The following is a 17,510-nucleotide window of genomic DNA, read 5'->3' as shown; positions in this document are numbered from 1 at the left end:
GAGCTGAAAAATAGGAGGTTGACTAAGGGTTGTAATAATCGCATTTACAAACGTCACCCCCTTGGCACGCGGGACTGACTGCCTCTCCAAGGTCCACCTTTATGCCTGTGCACCAAGATGGATTTGAAAAATGGACCATCTAGATTTAGGGCTGGCCACAAATCAAACTCCAGACCATAATGGAGGGAGGAAGTTGGGGCAGTAAAGTTGTCCAGTGGCGTGAGAACTTCGAACTGAAAATTCTCACCTTCATCTTCCCTTCAGGACCAAACTTCTACCTTGACATTAGAGTGACAGTTGGAGAGAAGTGTTCTGACCTCCTACTCCTTAAATACTCATGAAGCTGCATCTGTGTATACAGATCGTGGCTGGGGGCTACGTGGACTCAGTCAAAACTACCTAGGAAGCATCGCTAGCTACCTGTAGTTTCCAGAAAAAGATAGCCATGGGTTTCCAGAACTTACTCTTTCAGCCTCACATTCTGAAAAGTAAACAGGCAGCTGGTGTGGGTAAACACAACCTTGGAGGACTGTGGGTGTCCACTGGGAGAACCCCTGGGTGTCCACTGGGCGAACAAGTTTTAGACAGTGTAATGCGCAGTCTCTGTGAAATGAGGGAGGTCTCTGTCCTCTGGCTTGCAAATGCTGGGTTTCCCATTTATTTGACCCGGGGAATCCACTGACAGGACATCAGCTTGAGGAGGAGGTATCCAGGACCTGGGTATCAGACATCTGCCCCTGCCTGTACCTTTGCTGAGTATGTGACCAGGGACAGGTCACCTCCCCAGGCCTCAGTGTTGTCCCCTGTAACAGGGGAGTTTGGCACAAAAGACCCGAGGTCCTTTCCAGCCTTGAAACGTTATCACTTTATGACCCAGTAGTGACAACTTATAAAGGTCAAGCTTGGGTGTTTTAAAAATCAGTCGGGAGGTAAGTACAGACGGTGCGCTCAGGACTTGTAGGTGTACGAGAGAAGCACAAAACTGAGTCCAGGCTCTCTTGGAACTTAAAACAGACCTGGAAGACGTACATGAAAGGGGCAGGTAAAAACCAGAGCAAAGGTAGAAGGGCAGCAGCTGAGGGAGGTGTGAAGTCAGAGCAGAAGAGCTAACAGGGGGGCCTTTTAAATGAGGCTGGAGAGCTGGGACCAGCTCATGGAAGGCCTAGGAATATGAGATGCAGAAATTCAAAATAAATTCTTCCTTCACTTTGCATAGAGTGTCAGATCTTGGTATAGAAATACCATTTCCTAACTATAAACATGAAGGAAATGGCAAAAGGACAGTGAGATGGTATCTTATGTCACTGGGTTTCTATTTTTTGTTCTTTATGGACAAGGCCTTCTTCCTCCCACATGTTGGAAATGCTGGGTGGGGTGTCTTCCTGGCCTGCCCTGTCCCGGATCATTCTGGAAAACAGGCCAGATGCAGCCCCTCAGCACCCATCCCCTCCGTGGAATTACCACACAAGGAGGCGACCCACATAGAAGCCCCTGCTGAAGTTTGATAATCTGTCTTGGAAACACGGGGGAGGAAGGGGGGAGGGGAAGAAGGAGGTCGATGCCACAATGTTTGCGTCTCCGGGTTGGTACCTTCAAGACACAGCTGTCTAACGTCTCAGAAATCTCTGGTCCGTCCTCATCCATTATAATAAAAATTCCCATCCAGACTGGCCGCAGGCAGTGCCGGCAGAACAGAATTCACGCACCTGAGATTTGGAGTCCGATCTATAAATAGACCATCCATCACATCTCCATGGGAGCGTTTGGGCTGAGTGGGTGGGTCTGTTGTTATTTCTGTTGCAGCCCATCTGGGGACCAAGAGGTGTGGTTTATTCGGCCAGGACTGTTCCGGTTTTCAGCCTTCAACAGATATCTAATGATAAACCCTTAGTCTTGTTACTAAGCCGTGGGAAAACATCTTGTTTATCGCCGTGTGGCATTTATATGGCATCGTTCTGTTAGGCGTGACATGCTTACTGTAAACACAGTGAGAGGAAGCAGCTGGCACATGTAGGATTTCCACCTAACAATGCCTGTGTCCAGGGAACCCTGAAGTGGCCTGAAGAGGGGCAAGGATGGAGGAGAGGAAGGAGCCCACCACCTCTATTTTGGACAAGGAGGGAAGAAGACGTGCTATCATGTGAGCAGGTGTGTGATGAGCTTGTTCTCTGCTGGGCGCCGTAAAAAGCCTTTTCCGTGTTCCGGCTCAGTTTGCACCACGGCTGTCAGGTAGAGCCTGTTGCAGGTCTCATCGTTCAGGTGGGGTAACCGGGACTTGAAGGAGGTGGGTATGTTCCCTAGGATCTCACAAACAGGATTTGAATTTTGGCATCTGAGTCCAGGAACCATGCTCCTATCACTAGGCAGCCTCTCGTGGCCAGAGCTGATGCGTATGAAAGTCACAGCAACAGGGAAAGCTCAAAGCCACTTCTGAAGTCAACTCTGACCAACTGAAAGGAAGCCAGTCTTCCGAGGACGTCTTTGTCACAGAACATCTGCCAGGATGGGCTGGGGCAGGGTAACTGAGGGAGCCGGCTGCCAGGCCACAGCAAGCCACCCCACATTCTTGTCCAAGGTGAGAAAATCCAGGGAGGCTGACCAAGAACAGCACGTGGGGCAGGTAAATCTGGAGGCAGTGGCCAGGTGGCCAAAACACAGGCCAGAGCAAGCCAGGAGGGAGAGGCGTGAGAACGGGAACCAGCCCCACGTGGAACATCGTAGCCGAGCCTGAGGACCACAGGGGCAGGAAGCAGCCATGGCCACGGGATATCGGGCAACTTTATGGACCTCTGCTGCTCCTGGGGTTCTGACACTGACTCTGGATTTAAAAAAAGCCACTGAGCAACATCCATCATCCTGGTTGGCTCTTTAATTTGTGAAATCATGTGTGTCTGCTCAGCCAATGAAAATACTAACTAACAGCAGAGAGTGCTATGTGGCAGGTACTGGTTTAAGCACTTACTCAGATATTGACTCACTGAATTCTCTGCCGTGGGTTCTTTGGCAAAGAGAAAGTTGAGTTGCCCGAGGTTACTGAGCGATTCAGTGAAGGAGGCGGCATTGGAATCCAGGCTGTCGGGGCCCCAAAGCGTGCGCTCGTGGCCACGTGAGATATTGCCAAAGAAATAGAAATACAGGCGAAAGCATTGTCAAGGTCACTGGACGGTCACACTAAGACCTTGGACTTCAAGGCCTGTCACAACACCAGGCCGGGGAGAAGCTTGGTAACAATCATGTAGGGAATGAAAAGGACCACGAGCGGGAAAAGCCACGTTCTCCCCATCTCACTCGAGCCATTACCCTCGTGCCTGGATGCAAAAAGTCAGACTCATTTTTATATCATGCTTGAGACAATCTCTGTGACCAGGAAATTCTTGGCCCTGCAGTTTCTCCCAATTGCTTTGGTCGAGGTTTGTCACTCACGTAACGTTTCACCAGATTTAGACGCGGCCCTGATCATTATGAAGGCCGCCTGCTATGTGTAGTATGTAAGAATGCCGTTCCCGGGGCTTTCAGGAAGCTGCCCTGTTCAGAAGCCAAATAGCCTTCTTACAAATCAGAAGTACTCTCATAAAACTCGTTTTTCATGTGGCCCTGGCTAAAGTTTCCACATGGGATGAAGTGTGAAACAAAGCTTTTATGGGAGATCGTCGAGATTTCTGTGAACTTACAGTGACTCTCATGACATTATTCCCCAGAGAAGAGACGTATTTTCTGTGGTGGCACATTTTCAGGTCCTCAGCTGGGTGTGGAAAGAGACGATGACTCTGTTTCCCTAGAAAGCGGTTTTTGCTGGCGGACCCTAGTTACTTCTTACCTTGATGACTGCATCATTTTTCTGGATATCCATCCTCCTCCTCTTCCCAGCCCTCCCCTTTGAGCTTCCTCTTGGCATAAAAATGTCCATCCTGTCTGTCCATATAGCACATTAAATTTATAGTTAGAAAGGAAAACACCATTCCAATACCCAGCCCTGGCAAGCGCCTCTGTATCGCAGAGAAGGCTGCACTTGTTTCAAGAGACAGTCCTCTGCTCCCATCGCTTCCAGAATTCACATTATTGAGAGCAGGGCACTTCCCCACTGGAGGAACCCACGGTGTGATGAGCTGTTGGGGGGCCCTTGTCACACTGCACACCTTGAAGGCAGAGAGACTGCTTGTCCCTTTCACCCCCAGGTCTCCAGTATTATGGGTGAATTAATGAAGAATAAGTTCAGGCTTTTAAGCCTGAATGGGCAGTCTGTTTATTTCGGACAGCATTAGAAATCAGTACCCTCATCCATCGTATTAGAAATGCAAACTACATCTCAGGTATTTTTGTCCATGCGTTTTAGACACATGACTCTGACCAGATGATTTCTCGCTGGCTTTGTCCATACCTGGCCATCTCTTTCAAGTCTGGACAATTTTAAATTACTGATTAAAATAATAATACCATCCAGAGTTGAGGTAGTACAGAACTATGTGCCGGAAATTAATCTAAGCACTTTATACATATTAAATCATACAGTCTTCTCAACAGCCCCATGAAGTTAGCTCTAATATTTTTCCATTTTACAGATGAGGAAATGGAGGTGTAAAGAGGTGGAATAACAGGTCTAAGGGCACCAGGTGGTAACAGCAGAGCCAGAATCCTAATACAGGCACCTGCTCCCAAGTCCCTGAATTACCTGCCTCACACACAGCCTCTGGCCAGGGTCCGGCTGGTTTCTGTGGTTGTGCTAATCGGGTTTAATGGGAGATGGCGCCGTTGTGTGCGTGCATCTCACAGATTGTGGTCCCTAATGGCGTCATCATTGTTCCTCTCATTTTATCATATACAAATTGTAGTGTGTATTAAATAAGCGTAATTACGAAGCACAAAATATGTATGTTACATACAGATACCTGTGTGCATTATGTCATGTGATTCCATCCTTCCAGTGCACAGGGCCTCTGCCGTGGAGTCCCTTCATCCCAAAAAGACTGGCTGAGCCATGCTGGGTGCTGGGGTCTGCTGGGAGTTAGAACAGCCCAGCCTGAGGAGCCCACCCTCTGATGGCAATCTCCCAGGAGACACGTGAGGGTGACGGGCAAGACAAGTCCGCCAGCCGGCCTTGGACACACCCAGACCTCCCCCTTCCCGGCTCCCCTGCAGCTCCTTCCCAGCGCCGGGCAGGTGTGATTCTCTGGGTCCAGCCACTCACCCCTCACAGGCACCTGCTTGCTGGCCAGCCCTCCTTAGCTCCTTAGCTCAGCTGCAAGATTCGAAACTCTGAGAACCTATTCTGTTCAGCAACCTGATGACAGTTGGTAATAGAGTCCAGGGCACCCTGCGGGAACTTTGTAATTCAGCAGGAGGGCCCTGAACGACTTGGGCCATTTCTTAGAAGCAGATTTGCCCGCTCCACAAACAAAGATTGGCTTCCCTGGAGAATGTTCCAAAAGAATGTGAAGTGTCATGGTCCAAAAGGACACCTGCATCAGTGAAGAACTGTCTTCACACTTCCTCTCCATCATACGTGCCTGCCTCTTTCACCGGGAGACGCTGTGTGTGCCCTCTGGTGCCCCTGAGGTCTGCCTGCTGACAGCCTGCCTCCCCGTTACATGGTAGGTTCCTGCTAGCCGACGCGATGCCTCATTGGCAGGTACCACAGACGACCTTTCTCTTCTGTTTCAGCCTGTTCTGTACCCTATTTAAATGTAGGTTCCAATTGTTTGATTTGTTTCCTCTGGATGAAATGTTGGTTCTTTTAGAAAGAAGTTCTGTAAATGAGATGCTGGTGGTTAAAAATGGCTTTATGCTTTCTTCCTGTGACTTGTGGTCCAAGTGATTTTTACGCTGAGACACATACCTGAAACAGGTGTTACAAACACATCTCACACTCTGATACTTTCTATTCCATTCTGTCCTTTTATTTTTTTAAATGCTGATTGTGCCCCGCAAAAATGATTTCACGACCCACTTATGAGTCGCAATTTGAAAACACTTCTGCAGCAGAAGTAGGTCTTAAGAGTTGCCTGTTGCCACAGGAAACCTTTCTGTTAAGTCTCCATGAATCTTGAGCAGCAACTGGAAGCCTCAGGGGAAAGGAGCCATTTTGATCTCCTGCAAAGATAATAAAATAGTGGAGCCGATGAGGAGGGAGGAGAGGGGGGATAGTGATGTCACTGAGATCCTCTCAGTACTGCAGGGACTTTGTCGTTCCTCATTGCTCATTTTTTCCCTGAAAGATAGCCAAGACGTGGGAACAGTAATGGAGACACTATTTTCTTGTGCTTTGGGGGTACTTTCTTTCTCCTCTCACCAAGATGGAGAGCTGGGAAATTAGGTACCAAAACTCAGAGTTAGGAACAAGCTGCGGGGTTGACTCCAAAATGAGGTGAGAGAAGTACAGAGGGATTCTTTGACGTCTCAAGGAGAAAGGAGAAAAGGATTGAGGCATAATAAGAAAGCATTGATGAGAAAGAGGCTCGTTTTTTCTTTTCATCTTTTTTTTTTTGTGGTACGCGGGCCTCTCTCTGCTGTGGCCTCTCCCGTTGCGGAGCACAGGCTCCGGACGCGCAGGCTCAGCGGCCACGGCTCACGGGCCCAGCCGCTCCGCGGCATGTGGGACCTTCCCGGACCGGGGCACGAACCCGCGTCCCCTGCATCGGCAGGTGGACTCTCAACCACTGCGCCACCAGGGAAGCCCCTGTTCTATATTTTTTTAAAAAGAGTTGGAGCGACAGATACCTCTGAATGTGAGGACAAGGAAGAAAGTCCCGAGTCTCCTGAGAGGGGGACATATTCTGAGAAGCAGGTGTGGCAGCACCCGAAGGAGGTCGGAAACGCTGGAGCAATGCCTTCAAAATCCCGAGAGAAGACGGGCATGAACTTCAGAGGCTACCATCAAGTGTGAGGGTAGAAGAAACATTTTCAGACAGGCCAGGGAGTCGACATTTTACCTCCCGTAACCCAAGCAAGAAGTAAACAGAGAAAGAGAAAGACATGGAATCTATGAAAAAGGGATTCCGCCCCCCTCCATCGGGAGAGGCAAAGGGAGTTCCTGGTGGTGGTGAGGAAGGGGGAGTGGATGCAGGGTGACAGCTGTGCAGCAGGCCTGGGAGGTGGATGGCAACGGGAGAAAGGGCAAGGAAGTAGTCGGGGAGGAGGGGCCGCGAGAAGTAACGGGGAATAAAGCCAAACACCTGAGGGGTTTGAACGTACTGAGAGAGTTACACTTCCAGAGCTGGGGATGAATTCAAGTTAGCAGGACCGTGGTTCAGTTAGGAAGGCAAGCTCTAGAGCCAGACGGCCAGATTAGAACCCTTACTCTGCCATGGAAGAGCTTTGTGACCTCAGATGAGGCACTCTGCCTCTCTGAGCCTCCGTTTTATGTAAAATGAAGATATCGTAGTAGGTACCAGCCTCATAGGGCCGTTGTGAGGTTTAAATGAGTTAACAGATGCACAGCGCTTAGAACTGTGCCTGGCACGTGGTGAGCCCCAGGTGAGTGTCAGCTGCCCTCGTGACGATGATGCTGGCTGAGGAGAGGAGGAGGATGCAGGTGAGAAAGATGACAACAGCCAAATAGCCCATGGCGGTGGCGTTTACTAACTGCAAGGACGACAAAAATGTGATCCTCGTTTGCTACATGGCCTGGTGTCCTAAGAATGCAGACATTGAATAACAATGAAATCAAATATTATCATGAAATTCTGCTAGGAGGAGGGGGAGGATGGAAGGAGGGTGGGGAAATACCTGAAAGATCAGAATTCTTATCTTGTGTAGGGAGGTCAATAGATACCCAAAACTGAACATCAGAAAATAGCAATAGAGGCATGTTATTTAGCAATGGGGAGTAAATCCAGATAAAAGACTCGTGACTGGTTGCCGTGGGGGAGTGGAGAGGGAGAACGGGCCGGAGAGAGGGCTCCTCTTTTTCATTATAGCCTCATAGATCTATCTTTTTTTTACTGTGTACAATGATGGCTTTGATTAAAGAGAAGAACTTTTTCATTAAAAAAGGATAATGGAGGGACTTCCCTGGCGATCCAGTGGTTAAAACTCCACGCTTCCACTGCAGGGGGCACGGCTTCGATCCCTGGTCAGGCAACTAGGATCCCACATGCCGCGAGGCATGGCCAAAGGGGCTTTCTGCGGGCCAAGTTAGTATGATTAATTAATCATACTGTTAATTACCATTAATAGTAATTAATTGAATCGGTGGAAATCGGTGGTAATTGATTAATTGGTAATTAATTGGTGAAAACCATTGAGTCCAAAATGATACTTAGCATGGGGAAATTAATATAAAGTGTGCCCAAAAGTAGCTATAATACAAGGACAGTGAAAATAATAGTGTGCATTTATATTTCTGTAAATTTTGCTACAGCAAAATTGGGAGTGTCGGCATAGGTGGGGGTTGTGTTGAAGTAGATGTCTGTCTATAAAATATAGGTGTTCTTTTTCCCCACCTCCGTTAGCAGATTGGCAGGGAATTGTGAGTAAGCCTTATAGCTGCAGGAAAAGTAGCAACTGGGGCAAGAGTAGGAAAGACCAGCTAACACCCTGGTCCCAAACAAGTGGGAAGAGGTCCTGAGTGGGAGTGGCTTGCCAGATGGGGGAAGGAGCCGCGTGGCCGGCAGGGAATCCCCGGTCCCCTGGGAGGTGAGTTCTCCAGCAGGCCTGGGAATTATACTGAAGACGTCAAGTGGCAGGAAAGACAGGGGCTTTAAAAATCCTGTTGTGGAACAAGCAAACCTTGAGTAAAGAAGACTTAGGCATCCAGCCCAGGAAATGCAGACTCACTCTTGCATCATGTTGCCCTGATGACCCTCGCCAAGGGTCAGTTGGTCAATAACTTGGAACCCGCATCTTCCACTGGCCAACATCAGCTCCTGTTTCTTTTAGTCACCAGATTCTTGTACCCCAAGAAGGCCAAACCTAAGGATGGAAATAATGAAGAAATAAATCTGTAAGGCCAACTTGTGTGATAGGTTAAATGGAGGTTTTGTGGTCACTGTGATCATTTGTATGATTTGTCTGTTTTTAAGATATTAAGCTTATCTACTTAAATGGTAAATTGGCATCGTTTTGTTGAAATGTGTAGAATCTAAGTTTGTAACCAACACTTAAATGTGTAAGTGCAGTCTATTTTTAGATAATGTTTTTATCTATTTAATAGCATCTGAATATTTAGAAATGTTTGTTAGATAGGTTTATAGGTGTAAAAATTTGGCACTAAACCAAATACAATTGTTGAAAACCGGTGTGTGTGTGCACAGGGACGGTGCTAGAGGCGCTAACCCTCCACGCAGTCAAAAATCTGAGTATGATTTAGTTGGCCCTTCACATCCACAGTTCCTCCATATCCATGGATTCAACTAGCCAAGGATCGTGTGGTACTAAGTATTTACTATTGAAAAAAGGTCTGCATATAAGTGGACCCATGAAGTTCAAACCCATGTTGTTCAAGGGTCAACTGCATAAGTAGTTGTTAAGTTTTCTTATTAAAAAAAAAAAAAGTCCTCCAGATAGTAAAGATCCAAGCAACTACGATATGGAGTAAGGTCACGACAGGGTGTGGATCTGCTCCTTGCTGTGGGAAGCCATTGGAGGGTTTTAAGCAGGCAACTGAGATCATCTAATTTACTTTTCTTTGTTTAAGACCATAGGAGGCCAAGAGTAGAGACTGTGTAATCTTGGCTCCCTTTCTACCACTAGAGTCTGTGAAGTGTATTCCCTCATTCATTCATTCAACAAACACATGTCTGTTGGCTCCTTAAGTGCAAGCACTGCCCTGGGCACTGTGGTCATTACCAAAGGTAATGACCAAGAGCCTCCTAATACATTAGAAAGTGTTTAGTCCTGTGAGGGAGGCATTACTTCTGACTTGGAGAACCAGGACCTGTTCCACAGTTAAGGAGGAGACAGGGGAGAGTGACATTCTAGGAATGAGCGGAAGCCAGGAGCTAGGAGGTCAAGAAGTTTTGAGACTTGGTGATGGTCCCCAGAGACAACAGTGTGTCTTCCGTCGTAATCACACATTGTCAGTTCATTTAGATTGTTGTTGCTTCAGCTCGTATAAAGTGGGTCAGTACCAATTAAAGCTAATTTATAATGATAAGTCCGTAAGGCAGAAAGGCAACTCTTTGCTAATGTCCTTGCCAGAGTTTGACACCCCAGGAGAGTTTGAATTTGCTGTCACTGCAGTTATCACTTTTGCATGAATATTAATGATCTGTGTGGAAAGAAAAATGTGGCATATTGGGTTTCTGGAAAAGGTTGACTTATTTTTATCTATCTGTGTGTCACTCTGTTTATAAATACAAAGAACGAGAACCCTATAGGCACTAAAATAGGTCAGGGCCATCTTCACGGAGAAAAGAGGTGAGCAGAGGACAGAGGTGCTGGGTAGAAGCTGGAGGGGGTGAACAAGGTTTGAAATGGTCCTTGTGGCAAGTGAGGGTGAGCTTGACGGAGACACTCAGCTGGCTCCTGGGCCATGAAGTGGGCTCGTCCAGGTGGGTGGATGTGGATGGACGTGTGTACACGGACTCTGGACCCCCTTGTCTTTTCATGTGATTCATGAAACCAGCTCTGATTTTTACTTCCTTGGCCGACAACCAGGAGGAATCTTTCGGCAGTCCTGTAGAATCTTTTATAGTCCTGCCCTAGGAAATCCTACCTACTAGGTTTGCTCATTTCCCACACTGAAATGCTGTTGTGAGCTCTTGGGCCCACCCAAAGGCACTTCCCTTAGCCACTGTCCTGCCTGCCTCAGGCCCCCACGACGGGGACTGTGCAGCCGTGGAGGATGACAGTGGAAAATTCAACCTGAGAAAAATTACTGCCTGCCCGTTCCTACCTGTGACCGTGCAAGGTGAAGTGACATTTTCTTGTAGAAAGGCTAACCTTGGTGAAAGTCATTTTTAAATTGCTTAGTGACTAAGACTAAGAAGAGCCTGAAAAAAATCAACTCATGGAGCTTTTCTTTGGAACACTGGACGGCCACCACCCAGGAGGGCAGGGCCCACCCCTGCCTGACTGTACGAGGCTAGCCCTGTGCTTCCCACACGCTCACACGCCCACCCCACATGTGCCTGGGACTCCCTCCTCCCCAGCACTTCCAGGGCTTTGCTCTGTGTGTCAAATCTTTATCTCCCTCCATCAGGGATATTCCGTTTGAAAATAAATCAAAGAAGCACAAACTTTGAAACTGAAGACCCAAGTACCAGTCCAGTCTGCCTGTATCTAGCTGGATGACCTTGGGCACATCCCTCACCTCCTGAACCTCAGGTTCCATGGAAAACACCTGTCCCCATGCCAGGCTCACAGGAGCCACCCCACCACCTAAATGGCAGAGGGATCTCCCAACCCCTTCTGCTTCCAGAAATGCATGTGTAAAGCAAAATTTGCTCGCTCTTAGGCAGCTACAATTTTTATTAAAAAAAAAAAATCCGAGTTGGGGCTTCCCTGGTGGCGCAGTGGTTAAGAATCCGCCTGCCAATTCAGGGGACACGGGTTCGAGCCCTGGTCCGGGAAGATCCCACATGCCGCGGAGCAAGTAAGCCCGTGCGCCACAACTACTGAGCCCATGCTCCACAGCAAGAGAAGCCACTGCAATGAGAAGCCCGCGCACCGCAACTAGAGAAAGCCCGCGCGCAGCAACGATGACACAATGCAGCCAAAAAAAAGAAAAAGAAAAAAAATCCGAGTAGGCACAGGTCAGGTTAGATGGAGAATTAAGTGCCAGAATTTAAGTAGCGGGCCTCCCTGGTGGCGCAGTGGTTGAGAGTCTGCCTGCCGATGCAGGGGACGCGGGTTCGTGCCCCGGTCCGGGAAGATCCCACATGCCGCGGAGCGGCTGGGCCCGTGAGCCATGGCCGCTGAGCCTGCGCGTCCGGAGCCTGTTGCTCTGCAACGGGAGAGGCCACAACAGTGAGAGGCCCGCGTACCGCCAAAAAAAAAAAAAAAAAAAAGAATTTAAGTAGCAAATGATTTAAAGCAAAAGGAGGCTAGATCAAAGAAAACAGGTATTTTGGCTATCATGCCTTTGTGCATTCCTCAAATCTTCATATTGTGCCCATTAGTGCAGTAAAAATAACAGGACTTATGGGAGAACTGAGGTTGGACAGAGCCTCAAAGCTATGGGACTTTGTAACCAGAGCATCAGCAAAAACAGTAACCATCCTAACAAAATAATTGCTTGGCTGAATCCCCATTGTAAATCCGCCCTGACAGTTCATCCAGCATCCCAGCCCTCTGTCCTCTGTGTTCTTGAGATGCAGATCTTTGAAGGTGTTCTCTCTTCTAAGAGAACAAGTTCATCCAAATTAGAAATCTGACCCAGTCAGTCAATCTTTGTTTTCAAATACAAGGGCAATGTCTTTATAGTTTGTGTCCCTGTGCTGACAGCCTCCCCAGGTGCCACAACCCAGAGGAAAGGGTGGCACTTCTAGAAGCCACAGAACCAGCCACCGTCGCTCTAAAGAAGCCACGTCCATGGGGTTTTCATCTGCTTTTCTTAATTAAGGTCTTCAGGCTTTCTCTTTAGTTGTGAGAATGCTCTCCTCTGGACTCTTCAAGACGGTCAGTGTGGGGAGGAGGTGTTGGCCTACAGCAAGTTTTCTGTTTTGTGTTTGAGCGCTTGTCCCTTTCAGTTGCCAGGGCTTAGGGTAGACTTGTAGGAAGGAAAGGGTGGGAGGTGGAGAGAAGAAGGGAGAGATGAAGATGAACCGGTATTCACCACAGCGTAGTCTTTCCCTGCTAGAATCTCCAGTCAGTAGCCCTGGAGAAAGGGAGCCCGCCCGGATAGACTGCGGAGCACCTCTGCTTCTAGTTGCAAAATTCTGACTCACCGACTCAATGTTCCCCAACCCTACTTGCTAGGAGGACACCTGCCAGCCTGTCCCCAGACACCTGTTCTGGGCCCCAGGGGGGTAAATTTCTTCTTGTGACTCTCATGCTTTCCTCCCACCTCCCTGCCCCAGTTACTTACAACTACAGGTAGGGTGTTTGGGGGTCTTTTTCCTCTTTTACACAGAGGAAGTACTTCTTATAATTTTTTTCTTCAGAAACTGATGTGGCGATTAACATTTTATGGATTCTGGGTGATGGGCGCTCAGAACTAGAAGCTTGAATTGATTCCGCATCCTCCCTCTGTCTGGTGGCTGGAGCCCAGCACCCGCTCTGATAGGCTGACGGGGTGGGGCTCACACGGGGCCTCAGAGATCACCCATTAACTCAAGATCAGGGTGAATGAATGAGCGTTTCCATTCCTTAACGCGCCATACCTCTCCCCTGGAACAATCCAAAGGCTCATCATATCTGATAGCCTCAAAGCTGGCTGTGATGGGGCCTGTTTGACGCCTCCAGCTGGCCTGGAGGGCAGTGGGCTCCAAAGTGGGTGCGCAAGACAATCTATGAGGTGGAGGAAGGAGATATCAAATCTTTACACTTACTAAGGAAAATATTTCTCGTATTAATATATATATTTATTAAACTATTTCATCCTCATCCTTTGATTTGCATATCTGTTTTATATAGTGATATGTTAGTACATGTATGTCATTTATAAACAGTATATTCACACACGCTCCCCCTCAGGGAGGCAGTGCCCACAATTTCTTATTGACCGGGATGTAGGAGAGGATCGAAAAGCTGGGAGACCCCTGCTAGGAGAGTCAGCCTCGCTCCATCCTGCTTTCCCTAAATGGGGGGCAGGGGGCGGAAATCTCTAGCAGAGGGCTGGCAAGCGCTGCAGATCCCTTCGTTCAGAAGTTAGTTTTGAGATGGCAGGTGAAGCAGAGATTGAAAATGAACCAGGTTGGGGTTGACTTTTCTCCTTCGAAAGGCATGAGGACATGAATAAAACAAAGCAGAGAGGGTTGGCCCACATGTTTCTGAACTAAAGCCATGACTCCTTTCAGGTTAGCATTTCCTAGGGTTCAAAGATGTGTGAAAAGAGCGGAAGAGCAGTAGGTTTCGGGGCCTCGGTTGTTTTCTTCAGAGCACTGCAGGCCCTGCTGGCAAGGTTTCCAGATATGCGCACCGAGTGGATGCCAGCGTCTGAGCTTGTGTGGCTTTCTGGGACAATAGCAACCCCTGTACCTGCAGGATGCCGTGTGGCTGCAGGACCCGCCTCACAGCTGGCGACATTTCTCCTGTTTGATGACAGGGTAGCACTTGGGGTACAGGAACACAAGCAACAGTAGACCCCCCCCACTCCTGTTTTTAAAACGTGAGTACCCTCAAGAGAAAGCGAGGGAACAGTGGATGAAGTAAACTGCTCACGTGACCTTTTGCCTATTTATTTACCAAATGCTTCTTTAATGCTTACCATGTATCATTGTTCTAAATACTTCTAAAAACAGGAACTCAGTTGCTCCTCACAGCAACCTTAAGAGGTAGTAGTATTATCAGCCCATTTTACAGATGAGGACTCTAAAACTCAGAGAGGTAACATCACTTGCCTGGGGTCACACAGTTTGTCGGTGGCAGCACCAGGGCTCACAGGGGCTCCCAGCCTGGGCTCCCAGCTTGGCCCCTGTAGATGCATCTGCACGAACAGTCCTCAGCCAGCACAGCACCTCTCTTGTTATGGAATCCCTCTTGTATTTTTTCTGGTGGAGATGCCCAAACCTATCAGAATTATCTTATTTTTTGTTTGGTTTCGCAACAGGCCTTTCTAAAAATAGTATTATTTTACATGTAATATTATAAATAGTATTATTACAAAAATAGTATTATACTGTCTTCTGTTTTTTTGAGCACTTACTACGTGCAGGTCCTCCTGTGCCAGGTGCTTTATAAACATTAATTCTAATCCTTCAACTGTAAGGAAGAGGTTGTTTCCTCCCATTTCACAGAAGAGAAAGTAGAGGCCAAGTACGTTGGTCACTCAGCTGACAATGTCCAGCCAAGTCATGAACCCAGGGTTGGGCCTTGCTCGGCTGTGTTATAGGACAGAACTAAATAGAAACAGATCCTTCTCGACCCCCATCCAGGTGAGACAGTTTCACAAAGCACCCGAAGGACCTTGTGGTGTGCCGATGACGAGGATGTGTGTGTGTGGGGCCCAGTTGTGTGTGCCTGTTGTCCCCGTGCTGGCTTTCACTCGCAAAGGCATCCTGACACGGACAGTAGATCATGTGGTCCTCCTACCTGCCCCACTTGGGACTGGATGCTGCATGGTTTGCAGGCGAGTGTGTCCACAGCATTAACCCCCCAGACCTGGCCCCTTTTGATCCCGAAGAGTTTTGCAGTTTTATCTTCTGCTGGGCTTCATTAAGCCCTCGGTTGGTCTGAGGCTTTCGCGCTGCCCCCAGTTGTAAACGTTGTGCGATTCCTGGTATTCAGGTTAACAAATTAGCTCAGTTAGATGGGTAAATTAGTCATTTTTACTTTCTCAAGTCCTGGTGGAAGAGCTCTGCGAAATAGTATTTATAGTTTTCTAACAAGCAATTTAAAGGACACCAGCATGTGGCATTTGTTTAAGAGTAAAACGTCCTAAACAGTGCCCTACTTAGAAACAGGTTTCCAGATTTGCTCATGGACCGAGGGACGCGGCAGAGCAGGTACCCCTGTGCTGTGTCCTACGAGCGCTTCCCAGCTGGGTCTCTCGTCTCTGGGGGCTCCAGCCAAGCGCAGCGGGGCTTACTGAAACCCACACTGAATCCCAGAGCCTCATTTTTGTCAAACTGTTTTTTCCGTACCGCCTGAGTTTCTAAACAGGCTTCAAAGCAGGCTGCTTTGAATTCTGAGCGGTAGATGGTGGAGGCCCAGCGACACGGAGGTTGAGAGAGACACACCCCACCCCACCCCCAGAGAGCTGCCGGCACTGGAGGCCGGGAGGCAACCTGGGAAAAGGTAACTCCCTTACTAGCTAATTGAGGATGCGGCAGCTCTCGAGCCTCACAGGGCTCATTTCCTCTCGTGTAGGAAAGTGACACCCCACCTCACAGGGTCACCAGAGGATTAAATGAGCTGATGCAGCCAGTGTGCCTGAACCATACGAGGCACTCGTTCACCTTGAGGTCCCTTCCTTCCTTCCTGGATCCTTTTAAGTGTTCGCCTCAGAGGCTGGCGTCCTTGTTCCTGGCTCAACTGGCTCTTCAAACAATCTTATTAATGCCTATTAAAATGAAACCCAATAAAAATGCCAATATCTGGTGTTGAAATAATTGATGTAGCAGGGGGAGCCCCGTGGAGCACCCAGGCAGGCCCCGGGTGCAATTTAGCCTCACACCTGGGGGATGAATTTCACAACTGTAATTGCTACCATATAATTCTTATTGATGTTGTGCTGTAATTCCTATTTATTCCACGGGGCTTGTAAATGCATTAGGACTTGTCAACATATTATTTTACAGTTTATGATCTGTAGAATTATGTCCTTCAGGGTTATATTGTGCAAAAGCTCCAAATAAACGGCTGTGGACCTCGTTAAAGAAAGAGCAAAGAGGGGCTGCTTGTTGAAGTGGTTCTCCATCCCTGCCGTCCTGGGCAGAAGTCAGCACAGCAGATTTTTAATTCAGTTCTGAGCAGAGCTCTTAACCAGGATACAAGGGAATCCCCTCGTCTGTCTGAGCTGTCTGCTGCAACGGCTCAGCCCTCCCTCCCAGGGAGGGTTTTGTGTAGCTGAAAGGCAGGTGCTATTCCCTGAGGACAGGTGCGGTAGGGAATCGTTTGGTCTTCCTGGAGCTGGACCTGCCTTCTGAGGATGATGATGACATTGTGCCCTCAGAGCTCTGGGCATTTCTGTCCCCCTGCTCCCTAGCTTGGGGTAACACCCTTTTAGTTCTAAATTTCTTCATGGTCTTCCCAGCTCAGCTTATAAAGAAAAAGAACTGAAATTAATTCCCACCGAAGTGTAAATACCTAGTAAGTGTAGAATGTAACCCCCTCCTACAGATTTTGTGTTTACCATGCCAATAAAGCATAAAACTATGGGGACAGAATTCTGTCCATTGTAACGTCAGGCATATCGTGTGTGTGCGTGTCCGTGTGTGTGTTGGGGCAGGGGTGTGTCTGTCGTAGTTGGTTAGTTTTGGTTTTAGCCTTCCCAGCACCTTTGCGGTCAATCACCTTTCCCGCAGAAGACTGCGTCCAAGCTCTTGCACAGCTCATTCCTCGCCATGAATCGCTGGGAAGCCCTTTCCCTGGTCTCTCCCGTGGGAAAGCAGATATGTTGCCCCCAGGACTGTCCCGGGGACTAGATGCACTTGCAGCCCCTTGGCGCCTGGACGCTCTCTCCCAGGGCAGCAGGAGCCGCCGCCGTGCGGGGCGTCCTGACAGCCCTTGTGTTTCTCCTCTGGCCCCACAGGCAGCGAGTACGACGAGGAGGAGGTGGATTACGAGGAGTCGGACAGCGACGAGTCCTGGACCACAGAGAGCGCCATCAGCTCCGAGGCCATCCTCAGCTCCATGTGCATGAACGGCGGTGAGGAGAAGCCCTTCGCCTGCCCGGTTCCCGGCTGTAAGAAGAGGTACAAGGTAAGAGACGTGCCACCCCGCTTGGCGTAGGTGGCCCCCCGGAAAGCCAG

The 17,510-nt window shown here is 48.6% G+C and overlaps 1 protein-coding gene across 6 annotated transcripts in view; it reads left to right on the top strand.

The window, feature by feature from the left end:
* JAZF1 (JAZF zinc finger 1) overlaps nt 1-17,510 on the top strand; it is a 336,089-nt gene that overhangs the window by 309,628 nt on the left and 8,951 nt on the right. For all 6 annotated transcript variants that reach the window (XR_012334016.1, XM_073809767.1, XM_073809766.1 and 3 more), the window contains exon 4: nt 17,291-17,460. Coding sequence is in view for 5 of the 6 variants with exons in the window: in XM_073809767.1 (XP_073665868.1) it covers nt 17,291-17,460 (170 nt within the window). In the remaining variant the exon portion in view is untranslated. The remainder of the gene's footprint in view (nt 1-17,290; nt 17,461-17,510) is intronic.

Source organism: Tursiops truncatus, chromosome 9 (assembly GCF_011762595.2).
Source record: "Tursiops truncatus isolate mTurTru1 chromosome 9, mTurTru1.mat.Y, whole genome shotgun sequence".
In the NCBI taxonomy this organism is placed as follows: Eukaryota; Metazoa; Chordata; class Mammalia; order Artiodactyla; family Delphinidae; genus Tursiops; species Tursiops truncatus.
Note: the sequence above shows the minus strand (reverse complement) of the source record. Positions and strands in the feature narration are given on the sequence as shown.